The 10,851-nt window shown below is 33.9% G+C and overlaps 2 protein-coding genes and 1 pseudogene across 2 annotated transcripts; 1 reads left to right on the forward strand and 2 right to left on the reverse strand.

The window, feature by feature from the left end:
* Positions 1-811: 811 nt before the first annotated feature.
* LOC110729251 lies at positions 812-4,586 on the forward strand. The gene is made up of 4 exons (XM_021908980.1): positions 812-922; positions 1,068-1,842; positions 2,865-3,888; positions 4,104-4,586. The coding sequence occupies exons 2-4, from the start codon at positions 1,395-1,397 to the stop codon at positions 4,282-4,284; spliced, it is 1,653 nt and encodes a 550-aa protein (XP_021764672.1). The 5' UTR covers positions 812-922; positions 1,068-1,394; the 3' UTR covers positions 4,285-4,586.
* An 836-nt stretch (positions 4,587-5,422) lies between these two features.
* LOC110726561 (egg cell-secreted protein 1.1-like) lies at positions 5,423-5,821 on the reverse strand. The gene has a single exon (XM_021906048.1). The coding sequence runs from the start codon at positions 5,819-5,821 to the stop codon at positions 5,423-5,425; it is 399 nt and encodes a 132-aa protein (XP_021761740.1).
* A 1,876-nt stretch (positions 5,822-7,697) lies between these two features.
* On the reverse strand, positions 7,698-10,053 carry LOC110726571 (annotated as a pseudogene).
* Positions 10,054-10,851: the final 798 nt, after the last annotated feature.

A 10,851-nucleotide genomic window follows, 5' to 3' on the forward strand; every position in this document is an offset into this window, starting at 1 on the left:
AAGATTATAATAAAAAAAGTGCCACGTAGGATTAATAATTTTAAAACGCTATCATAGGAATGCCATGTAAGATTAGTTTTAGAGTGTCACATAGGAAAATGTTATATTTTAGCCAATGAAAAAAAAGAATTGCAATTTATTTTAGATAAAAAATTTTATATTAATTATAAAAATAAAATTAGCGCATTTTTTGTGTGGCTGGCAATATTGTGTGGCCGGCTGAGACACACCCAAACATTGACCGAGTAACACCTGACCGTCCAAGCTAAGTAACCCTTGATCGATTGAGTAACCCTTGACCAATCAAGTAACTCCTTACCAAGTAATCCCGACCACACGATGTGACTAGCCACATGAAACTTTGTGAAATACTCCCTCTGTTTTTTTTTAAATGCATCAGTTTAAGACGTAACTTTGACCATTAATTTCTTTAATTATATTACGAAAGTAGACATTGTGACGAATCTAATGATATATTATATAATAACATTTATTTATTTTATGACAACAAAAAAATTAAGCCAAATATGACATGTGAATAGTGCAAAAGTCAAAGTGATGGATTTAAAAAAAACGGAGGGAGTAAAATATTATCTTTTTATATTACGAATTTTATCTAAATGTGAGAACCAAATTTAATAATTCATTTATAATAAAAAAATTCAAGTAGTAAGTAAGCGGATATCACAAAGTTTATTTGATAAATATATGTTTAGTAAATTATTTTATTTGAAAAAATACAAACAAACCCTACATCATATAGTAATAACTCATAATTGGAATTAATATGAGAAGACTCCTTGGATTATTCATATGATTTTTTTTTAAAAAAAATACGCCCGGAGGAAAACATCAATTTCTCGGTTTCTCTCTCCTTCGTCAAGCGTCAGAGTCAGTCTTGCTGAGGAAACTACTACTTTTTGTGAGTTTTTCTCTCCTTTTACAATTACTCTGTTTTAAGTTTTCGAATATATAGTATATTTAATTTTACGTTTGATGAAATTTTTAGTGTATAATTATCAATTAAATGTATTCTTCCTAATTTTGTCAACAATTTAATTTCCCAGGTGCTAAATTGTGAATTTGTGAGTGTTGAAATTCTAGGCATGTTCAATTTTTTTACTTTTTAAAGATGAATATGTTGGAATTTTGAACTTGTAACAGTGGGATTTTTCTGGGTTTTGAGTGATGTGGATTTGAACGAAGTACCCACTCTAGTTAGTGATCAAATAGGTAATGGGGTGAAAATTGAGGGAATAAATGTGGAAAATTTTGATGGTGTAGTTGATAAGGAGTCAGAAGAATCTAGAATCAAGTCTATTGAACAAGAACAAAGATGTAGGGAGGTAGAAGAGAAGCAATTAGCACTCGAATTAGAAATTCGAAACAAAGGTATGAACTTGGAAGAAATTAAGGGTAAAATTAGGATTTTGGAACGTGAAAAATTGAGAGTTGAAGAGGAAATCAAGGCTTTGAAGGTGAAGAAGGTCGGTCTTGTTGGAGCGAATGTGGGTGGTGAGTTTTCGTCGGATGAGAGGGAGATGGATGATGAGGATGTGTCTAGGGTTAGTCAATCGATGGTTGAGAATAAAGTGTTGGAATGTGAGAAGAAATTTGCTCTTAAGGAAGTCGAGGTGTGGAAGCGGAAATGTGAGGAGTTGGAGTTGCGCGTGCTTGAATTGGAGGGAAGATTGAAGTGTCATGGTAAAGCTGATGTCTCTATTGGAATTAATGGAGCTAATACCGTGATTGGTGATGATGTATGTGCTTCAAGTCCTTCAAGAGACCTCGGTTCTCCATCTTGTTTACTAGGTGCAATAGAGGAAGTAACACCAATTGAAGGTATGTAATTAATTTTCCCCAATTAGATTTTGCTTCTGCATTTTTTGTTTCGTTCATTGTAGATCTAGCCTGGTTGAAGATGTTATTTCTGGCCTGAATTGTAAGATCATTTTGTTTCAAAGCCCACTATTGTGGACTGGATTTTTACCTGTCATCAGCTTTAGTACTGGACTTATGATTTACTTGTATGTTCTCTATGTACCATGCATATGTGATTATGCTATATTTGTGAACTATCCTACCATAAACTAGTCTTTGCTATCGTGTGGCTTTTTTTTTAGTGCTAAATTCTAATCGACTTTAATATAATAAGTTGTAAATGGATAGTTGAGGCTTGAAAAAAGTAAGAGTATGTATGAGTGGGGAGATAAATAATGGCCAATCAAAGCAAGTGCAACTCTAACAAAGGGAGCATATTTTTAAGTGAGATTTTGGTGCATTTTATGTTGAGCGTTTGAACTCTGAACTTTTGAAGTACTTCTTCCTTCCCTAAATAGTAGGCCACATATGATTGATGGTTATTTATGAGATTTTGGACTGAAACACCACAAGTATTCTTGTCTATAAAAGTTCTTATATTTACCAATCCCACGAGTAAGTCTTTTCTTAAGGCAAGTTGGATGTGGGTTATATTTGGTCTATATTTAAGGACAAGAAGTAGTATTATATTACTGACTTTGGTTTTCATTTGACAACATGTGAAGAAGCATTTCTCTTGCAAGTTTGATAAATTTCTCGTTCTGCTCAAGTTTGCAAATATCCTTACTTGTACTGCTGCATTCTGTAGCTGAACCGGAAACTTGTCTCTGGGGTAGTGCCATTGCACAATCATTTTTCATACTATCCTTCGAGATTTATTTTGTTAGCCTTTAGTTTGAAATGTTCCATAAGCCTTTTCTTCTCCAACTGAGCGGCTAAAAATATGTTTTTTCAAATATGTGATATGAGAGAAGGCTTAAAACATCCGTCTATCTCTGATTATTTTGTTGTTTTACTGAATGTATACTTGTCATGTCGTATAGGATCACTGGACAAGAAGTATGTACGTACTTATAGTACTTCAGCTAAGCAAATGCATGTGAAGAGACGACTTGCATTTCATAATGAGAAAAGTTGTGATAAGAAGATTGCTCCTTCAACTCCATCTACTGTTATTGATATAATTGACTGTGACAATGATGATGATGTCCCTGCTAGACCCAAAAGTGAGGGACTTCCGGGTATGATGTCGAAATATGGTGTTCAAGAAACAGACGGTGGTATTATGACCCCAAACACTAAGAGAAAGCGAGATCAGGTGGTTACAAGTGATGATGAGTGTGACAATTACAACAAACGTACACCCAACAAACGATTACTTAAATTAGAGAACTGTGACAGCGAGGGTGAAGATAAGGATGGTGACATTACACCAACAAAGCAAAGTGAAAGTGAAAATGATGATGATGATAATATTCCAATTAGTCAACTCAAGAGAAATCGTGCTCAAGGCAGTCAACCTGCTCTCCCCTTGAATCCAACTGGTCCAAAGAGATGTCTGGTCAAGTATGGACCAGGTGAACTGAGATATAAAACTCGGAATACTGAAAATAACCCTGATACCTTAACATCTGAAAATGTTGCAGATCATGAGTCATCAGAAGATGAGTCAGAAAGTAGTGTTCATAGCTTAAGTAGTTTCATCGTCGATGACTCTGATGATGAGGATGTGGAAGATGATATATCGAAAGGAGATACTGAAGATAATTCTGATGATGTTGAAGATGATGTGTCGGAAGAAGATGGTGGAGATGATTCTGATGATGATGGAGATTCATCAGATAGTAATCTTAATTATGAAGAGATAATCTCTAGATTTAAGGGCCGAAGAAAACCCAACTCAAAATGGATTTCAGAAGCTGATATGCTCTCTGACTTTGGTAAGAATCCCGAGTTGTGCATGAAAGCTGTATGTGCTATTTATCGACAGCAAACCAATGAAGAGAAGGCTTGTAAGGCAAGCATCGTCAATAATGGAAGAGGCTTTAGCAAATTCGATGCAATGAGGTAAAGTTACTGCTGTCTTTTGTTTACAAATAAGAATTGGCTTGAGAATCACACTGATCGTTTATTATATTAGCTTGTACTCAAAGCTTGTGGATGTTTGCATTTAGTTTAATTTTGTAGTTTAATTGATACGGAGTATATCTGATTAACTTTTGTTTCCTTGAGAAACTGGCTCTTTGGATTGATTTTAGATTTACTGTTTTTTACGTGGCTAGGGGAACATACTTGGGGGAATTTCTGACTGACAGAGTACCAAATGGCGACCTGGTAAAATCTGTGGCGGAATTGCAAAAGTATTATCCAAACGGAGTTGAAGAATGTCGCTCATTGGCAGACCGTTATTCTAAGCAACTGTTCAATATATATGAGAACGGAGAGGATCCTTACTTCCCATGATCTCTCTTTAAACATGGGCATGTCTTACTACTTTCTGGTGCTTCAGCTGATGAACCATCTTTAAGATCATAGTTTTTTGACTTTTGGTCTTTGCCAATCTAACCTCGTAGGAGTAAACTTAGCTTTTGGGTTACCCCGTGTAAGTCATAACGTAGGAGATTGCTGTGTATATTTGGCTAACTAATATCCCGTGTAAGTCATAGCTTTTGGTCTTTGCCAATATAATATCCCTTGTTAGTTGAAATCTATCACTGTGAAATGATTCTGCACTTGCTTATGGTATATATTCGTCCGTTGGTGTATTGTGTTTGTCAACCATGAATTGTGATATGTGAATACACAACTTACAGCTTCTAGTGTTGAAGTATGGTTGATTGTTCTCCGGCGAATGAATACACCTCTCGATCAGAGCTACTGTACTGTACGTAATTCAAAAGATGTTTGCTCCATAGGTTGATGCTGTTTGCCGTATAGGTTTAAGTAGGATGGCATTCATACAATCATACTGTTATTTGTACTCTGTTTTTTCAGACCACCTTTGATCTAATTTACTCATATTTGCCAAATTCAGAATATGAAGGTTGCTGCATTTAGAAATTAAAAACAATTATTGGATGGTTTAGGATCACCAAACCAAGTACCCCGTGGTTCCGATAAATGTGGAATAAGGAGGAAAAAAAAAGAGTCCGATGTTCCTTATTATTTTTCCTATATAAGTTACTCCCTCTGTCCCTATTTGACTTTTCACGGTCACCAAGACGCGTTAACTTCGTTTTTATATATGTAAAAATTATAAAAACTTAATATAAATAAAATATACGATGAGACGAATTTAACTAATTAATGAGAATTTATGGTCAAAATTTAAAAGTTTGACCCAATTATTTAGAATAGGGCAAAAAAATAGGTTGGAGGGAGTACGTGTAACTGTGTAAGGCGTAATTTGGTTTGATAAATGCATCAATCTCAACAAAGAACAATATAGTTTTTTTTTTCAAAAAGAAAACACATGAATATATAACCACTAAAATTAATTTAAAATCAAAACGTCAAAACCATTGATATTTCTCGTGGAAACTAAACCACTTATTTAACAGCTAACACAAAAACAACCTTGATTACTAAGATAACCATTATTTCAGTTCCCATTTTGCTGATCTTCCTCAGAGTCACAGTAACCTTGTAGAATATCCCCTTCCTCAGAAGTGAACCCAAGAGTAGCCAACATGTTAGGCCAGCAATGATGCTCAATAACTCGAATGGCAAGACAACAATTCGGGCCTAGGTACGTCTCACCTTCATAAAAGAACTGGATCACCTCTCCAGTGCACGACTGCAACTCAAACATCGAGGCCCAGCAATCGACAGACGATGATGAGCCTGGTGTTTCATGGTCAAGCTTCAACCTTTGCAACATCGAGTGAGCATTCGAGCTCGTCATGACAACATTGTTTGATGGTGGGAATGGCCTTGAGGATGTGGCAATGTTGGTAGAGCATGCTAGGAAGAGTATTAGGAGAAGATTGAATTTCGCCATTACCTTGATATATGAATGATGCTATAATATAGAGGCTATGTTATGTAGGACAAGTGCAAATATTAGCGGAAGAATGATAATTTGGTCATGTGTTATGCGTGTATTTATAATAGAGACGGGGAAGGAGGGTAACTGTTATGCGTTATGTGTGTAACTATGTTTATAACGAAGAAGTCTAACAGAATGACAAATCATAAATAATACAGGTAGATATGAAGAGACGGTAGTAATAAAAAGTTTATTTTTTAAAAAATGGATATGAAAAGATTAATGGTAGTAATTTACTCACTCAACTTTTAACACATTACCTTTACTTGGCCTAGGGCTTGATCCTTCAAGTCATTCGATCATGTCATGAAGAGACACTAGTAATAATAGACAAAAACAATAGTTGAACAACATGAAATATTTTTTAAACCCAAAGCTATGTAACTATATATTTTTTTTTTTTTTTTTTTTTGGAAGTACTGGGTTTCATTCACCGTATGTTATGTTATTTTTTTAAAAAATTTGGTTTAACTAACAATTGTATTCAAATCTCTGCCATGTTAATTTTTAATTCTTTGTCATTATATTTATTTTTCTTAAATGAGGAACACAAAGAATACCCTGTTCTTGAGTGATTGAGTGCAACAAATAAATTGAGAAATAGGTTATCTATCTAGTTAAAATTAGAAAGAAAAAACTCAACGACCCACCATTACCCTTCCCTTTTAATTTTTTTTTAATTTTTTGCAGTTAATTCCACCGTTCTTATTTCTTATCTTCTTATATAAACAACTCAATCCTAAGGTACTAAAATTTGAGTACGCCTTGACGAAAAACTTATCAAAGTTGGTTTTATACTCTTATCACTTTATAATCCTCTCTTCAAAGAAACCAGCTCGAAAAAAGACATTGAAGAAACAACTTCATTCTTACCTTGATGTTCTAAACATTTCTTGGTTAGGGTTTGTGCGTGCCCTCGTTGACTAGCTGACTAGCTACATATCTTTGGTAATTTGAAAACCAATTCAAAATCACGTTTATTAATTTTCGGTGAGGGATGAACCATAGAAAGAATTAATCAGTTAGCTAGATATAGTTCTTTATTTAGCTCCCATGTTGCAACATACTTCAATTGGAGTATCAAGGTAGCTCTAACGGACAAGGCGTTACATTGCTTGATTTGTGATTGGTGTATGTAATGATCAGTGGCGGATCTTGAAACATTTTCTATCGGGGGCCGAAATTTTTAACAAGTTCTATTATGCATCATAATTCATAGCATTTCACAAATATTAAATAAATTGAATTTAATACTTCGCATCAAGCAATTATCTCATAAATAAGGAAAAAAAACATGATAAATTTATACTCAATTGCACAATTAATTTATGCATTTATTATCATTTATGATTTGTAGTGTCTGACCTTATATATGGTATACATAGTTTTCCGTATAAAGTTTGAATTAAGTGTTAAAAGGATGGAAAAAAAATCATTTTTTTACATAACTAAAGAATTTCAATACCATATATTGAGTAAATTTTGATAACATGAATTGACAATCATTCACAATTTTTTTTTTTATCGTATAGAGACATGAAGTAAGCACTTGCAATAGTGTTGCATGCTCATAGAGATATAGAGAGGAGAGTTAGTAATAATAAAACGGTAAAAGTGGCTCACTTTATCATTATTAGTTGTCAAATTGTTAAAAGAAACTCCATCTTTTAATAATACCTACACTTCTTATTTTATACTAGTATTTAAAGCTTATGTGGTAGTTGGGTTGATTTTCTTGTTTTGGGCTTCTTTGTCATACCGTCCTATATTTTTTTTCAAAAAGCTTTCAGGGGCCACGCCCTTGGGAGCCTCACTGAAGGTAATGATCTCATATGATTTTCAAACTTATTTTCACGCAAATTTAACCTCAATAACTCATACGAAGAAATAAAATGCCCAATGTTAAAAAATAAAATTATAAAACAGTTATAAGACCTAAAACCAACCCTAGCCCTAAGCAACCTTTTAATTTGATACATTGTGAAGTTCAGCTAATTAATGTAAATCCCAAAACTTATTCTTAATTAGTCAAATATATTTATAATCGCAAACTTACTTAAAAATTATCTTTCAAAAAAAAAAAAAAAAACTTACTTAAAAATTAAGCTTTACCAAAACAACCCCTAAAAAAACCTCAATTCTTCTATAGCCGCATGAATTTAAGCATTGTGAGACCTGATCCTCAATGCAAGCTGAATATCCTTCATCATAATAGTAACGCGTTTCGCGTGAATGGCACAAAGATTAGTGTCTTCAAATAAACCAACAAGGTAAGCCTCAGATGCTTCTTGAAGGGCAAAAACAGCATGACTTTGGAAGCGCAAATCAGTCTTGAAACTTTGAGCAATTTCGCGAACTAGCCTTTGGAAAGGAAGTTTCTTGATCAATAACTCGGATGTCTTTTGATACTTTCGAACCTCACGTAGGGCAACGGTACCAGGCCTGTATCTATGTTTCTTATTGCGCGCTTCAATCTCCAAAGTAGGCCAACCAACGCACACTAATTGCTTCCAAGGGACCTTCCCCCGGTAGACTTGCGCGCAGCTTGCTATGTTCGAGCCAAGAGTAGGAATCGCGCGAGGAAGAAGAAATTAAAGAAGGTGATTAAAAGTAGACTCAAATTATGTAATCTGATTTTGGGACAAGTTAGGTGCCTGCTTTAGGGCTTATTTATAGGGAAAAAAATATACATAACTAGAAATTTAATTAGCAGCAAATCTCAGCCATCTAATTGCATCAAAGGATTAAATCACTCCACCTCAGCGATCCAAAATATTTACAAATTGTAAAAACGTACTGTAAAACATTTTACGTAGTACAACCTTAACTTCTCTTGACATAACAAAATAATTAAGAAATATTTTTTTTTAAAAAAAACCCTAACTTTATAAAGTAAAATTTGTGGAAAGAATAAATGAAATAAAAATAACTAGAAATTAAATTAGCAGCAAATCTCAGCCATCTAATAATATTGCATCAAAGGGTTAAATCACTCCACCTCATCAATCCGAAATTTTTACAAACTGAAAAAGCACAAAACATTTTACGTAGTACTTCGTATATAACTACTCATATAAATATAACCTTAACTTGGTTTCAAAAAAAAAATACCCTTAACTTTTTTTTTTTAAGAAGAAGAACCTTAACTTTTCTTCACATAATAAAATAATTAAAAAATTAAAAAAAAAAAACCCTAACTTTTTTTTTTTTAAAAAAAAAAACCTATTATTTGTGGAAAGAATTAAGGCTTTATTTGGGCCCATTACACTGATCTGCACGTTTTTTATTTAAAAAAAAAAACTTAATTGATTTACGCATGTTTTTTTTAATAAAAATTAAGTATCAATTACACTGATTAGTAGTTTTTTTTGTCATAAATTCATAAATTTTTATAAGTTTAGATAGTATATTTAGGGTGCTTCAAAAAAAAAAAAGATAGTGTATTTAGGGATGCATATAGCATTACGCTACCTAAATTATTTCACATGCATTTTCGAGTATATAAAAGAAAAGTCCACTAAACTAGTAAAAGAAAACTTTTTGGTAAGGTCATATTACATCATTCATAATAAGATCAACTATTCGACTTCATGAGAAAACATATACTTCGTCGTATATGAACTCCTGCTCATACATGCCAAGGAAAAGATTAAATTGTGGTAATTACTTTTTGGGCTTTTGTGAGTACTACTTGGATGATAATGGAGAGAATAATTAAATCGATAATATAACAGTCTTTTTAGCTTCCATCATATTCAATGAATGGTAAATAAAAGCGGTTCTAATGAATGAAGCTAAGCATTGTGATTACATTCACATTTAGAGAATATTGTAGGAGTAAAGTTTCATATATATTTGATTCTAAATTGTGACCATTAGTAATATGGATGAAATGTAAAAGACGAACATAATAAATCTAGCTACTTTATTGTTGATTCAATATAATTCTACTACGAGTCTACGATTTATTTTTGTAAACTAAAGTCGTGAATATGGAATAGTTTAGGCAGCGAGCTGCTTTAAGCTTTGCGAGACCTGATCCTCAATGCAAGCTGAATGTCCTTAGGCATGATAGTAACGCGCTTCGCGTGAATGGCACAAAGATTAGTGTCTTTAAATAAGCCTGCTAAGTAAGCCTCAGATGCTTCTTGAAGGGCAAAAACAGCATGACTTTGGAAGCACATATCAGTCTTCAAATCCTGCGCAATTTCGCGAACCAACCTTTGGAATGGTAGTTTCCTAATCAATAAATCAGTTGTCTTTTGATACTTTCGAATCTCACGAAGAGCAACTGTGCCTGGTTTGTATCTGTGAGCCTTCTTAACTTGTCTGGGGGTTCTAGGTACGGACTTTCGAGAGGGCGAGAGCAAAAGGGCAAGGGCCTGTTGTACTCGTGCGCGCGGTAGGGCGACGTCGTCTGGCCCTAGGAACGGACTCTGGAATTGGAAGGGGAAGAGCGTAAACGCGTGCGTTCATCTTGATAAGAGCCATCTATATGACTGATACGATTTATGTAATGATAATTAGTTTTTTTTTTGGTGTTTAGAGAGCCACAAGGGCAAGTAATGAAAATCGATCCCAAAATCACTTGGAAGCGGGAGGGAGCTCTAACCACTTGAGCTATCCCTCACTCTCATGTAATGATAATTAGTTGCTTTGCTTAATTTTTATATGCAAAATGATTTGTGAGAAATGTATGTGACTAGTAGGGTGGTGCGTTAAGGACTATTTATAGTTTAGCCACCATGATTATAGGTCCACCTCATCAATCCATCTAATGAGATCAATAGATCCTATTGCTCCATCTCATCGATCCAACAATTGTAATCAATGGACCATATAGCTCCACGAGGTTCCACCTCATTAGTCCGCTTATTAATGAATCAACGAGTTGTGTAACGCCATATCATCGATCCATACAAAAATAAAAATTGAAAAGGAACAAAACTTTCTTAAGTTACAATAATTTCATCTCTCTTTAC

Source organism: Chenopodium quinoa, unplaced genomic scaffold (assembly GCF_001683475.1).
Source record: "Chenopodium quinoa cultivar QQ74 unplaced genomic scaffold, ASM168347v1, whole genome shotgun sequence".
Lineage (NCBI taxonomy): Eukaryota > Viridiplantae > Streptophyta > Magnoliopsida > Caryophyllales > Amaranthaceae > Chenopodium > Chenopodium quinoa.

What these genes read in the sequence shown, in the direction of transcription:
- LOC110729251 (XM_021908980.1), top strand. Translation starts at nt 1,395, where the DNA reads ATGAACTTGGAAGAAATTAAGGGTAAAATTAGGATTTTGGAACGTGAA. An exon ending in GGAAGTAACACCAATTGAAG is followed by an intron (nt 1,843 to 2,864) that starts GTATGTAATTAA and finishes CATGTCGTATAG; the next exon opens with GATCACTGGACAAGAAGTAT. An exon ending in AGCAAATTCGATGCAATGAG is followed by an intron (nt 3,889 to 4,103) that starts GTAAAGTTACTG and finishes TTACGTGGCTAG; the next exon opens with GGGAACATACTTGGGGGAAT.
- LOC110726561 (XM_021906048.1), bottom strand. Translation starts at nt 5,821, where the DNA reads ATGGCGAAATTCAATCTTCTCCTAATACTCTTCCTAGCATGCTCTACC.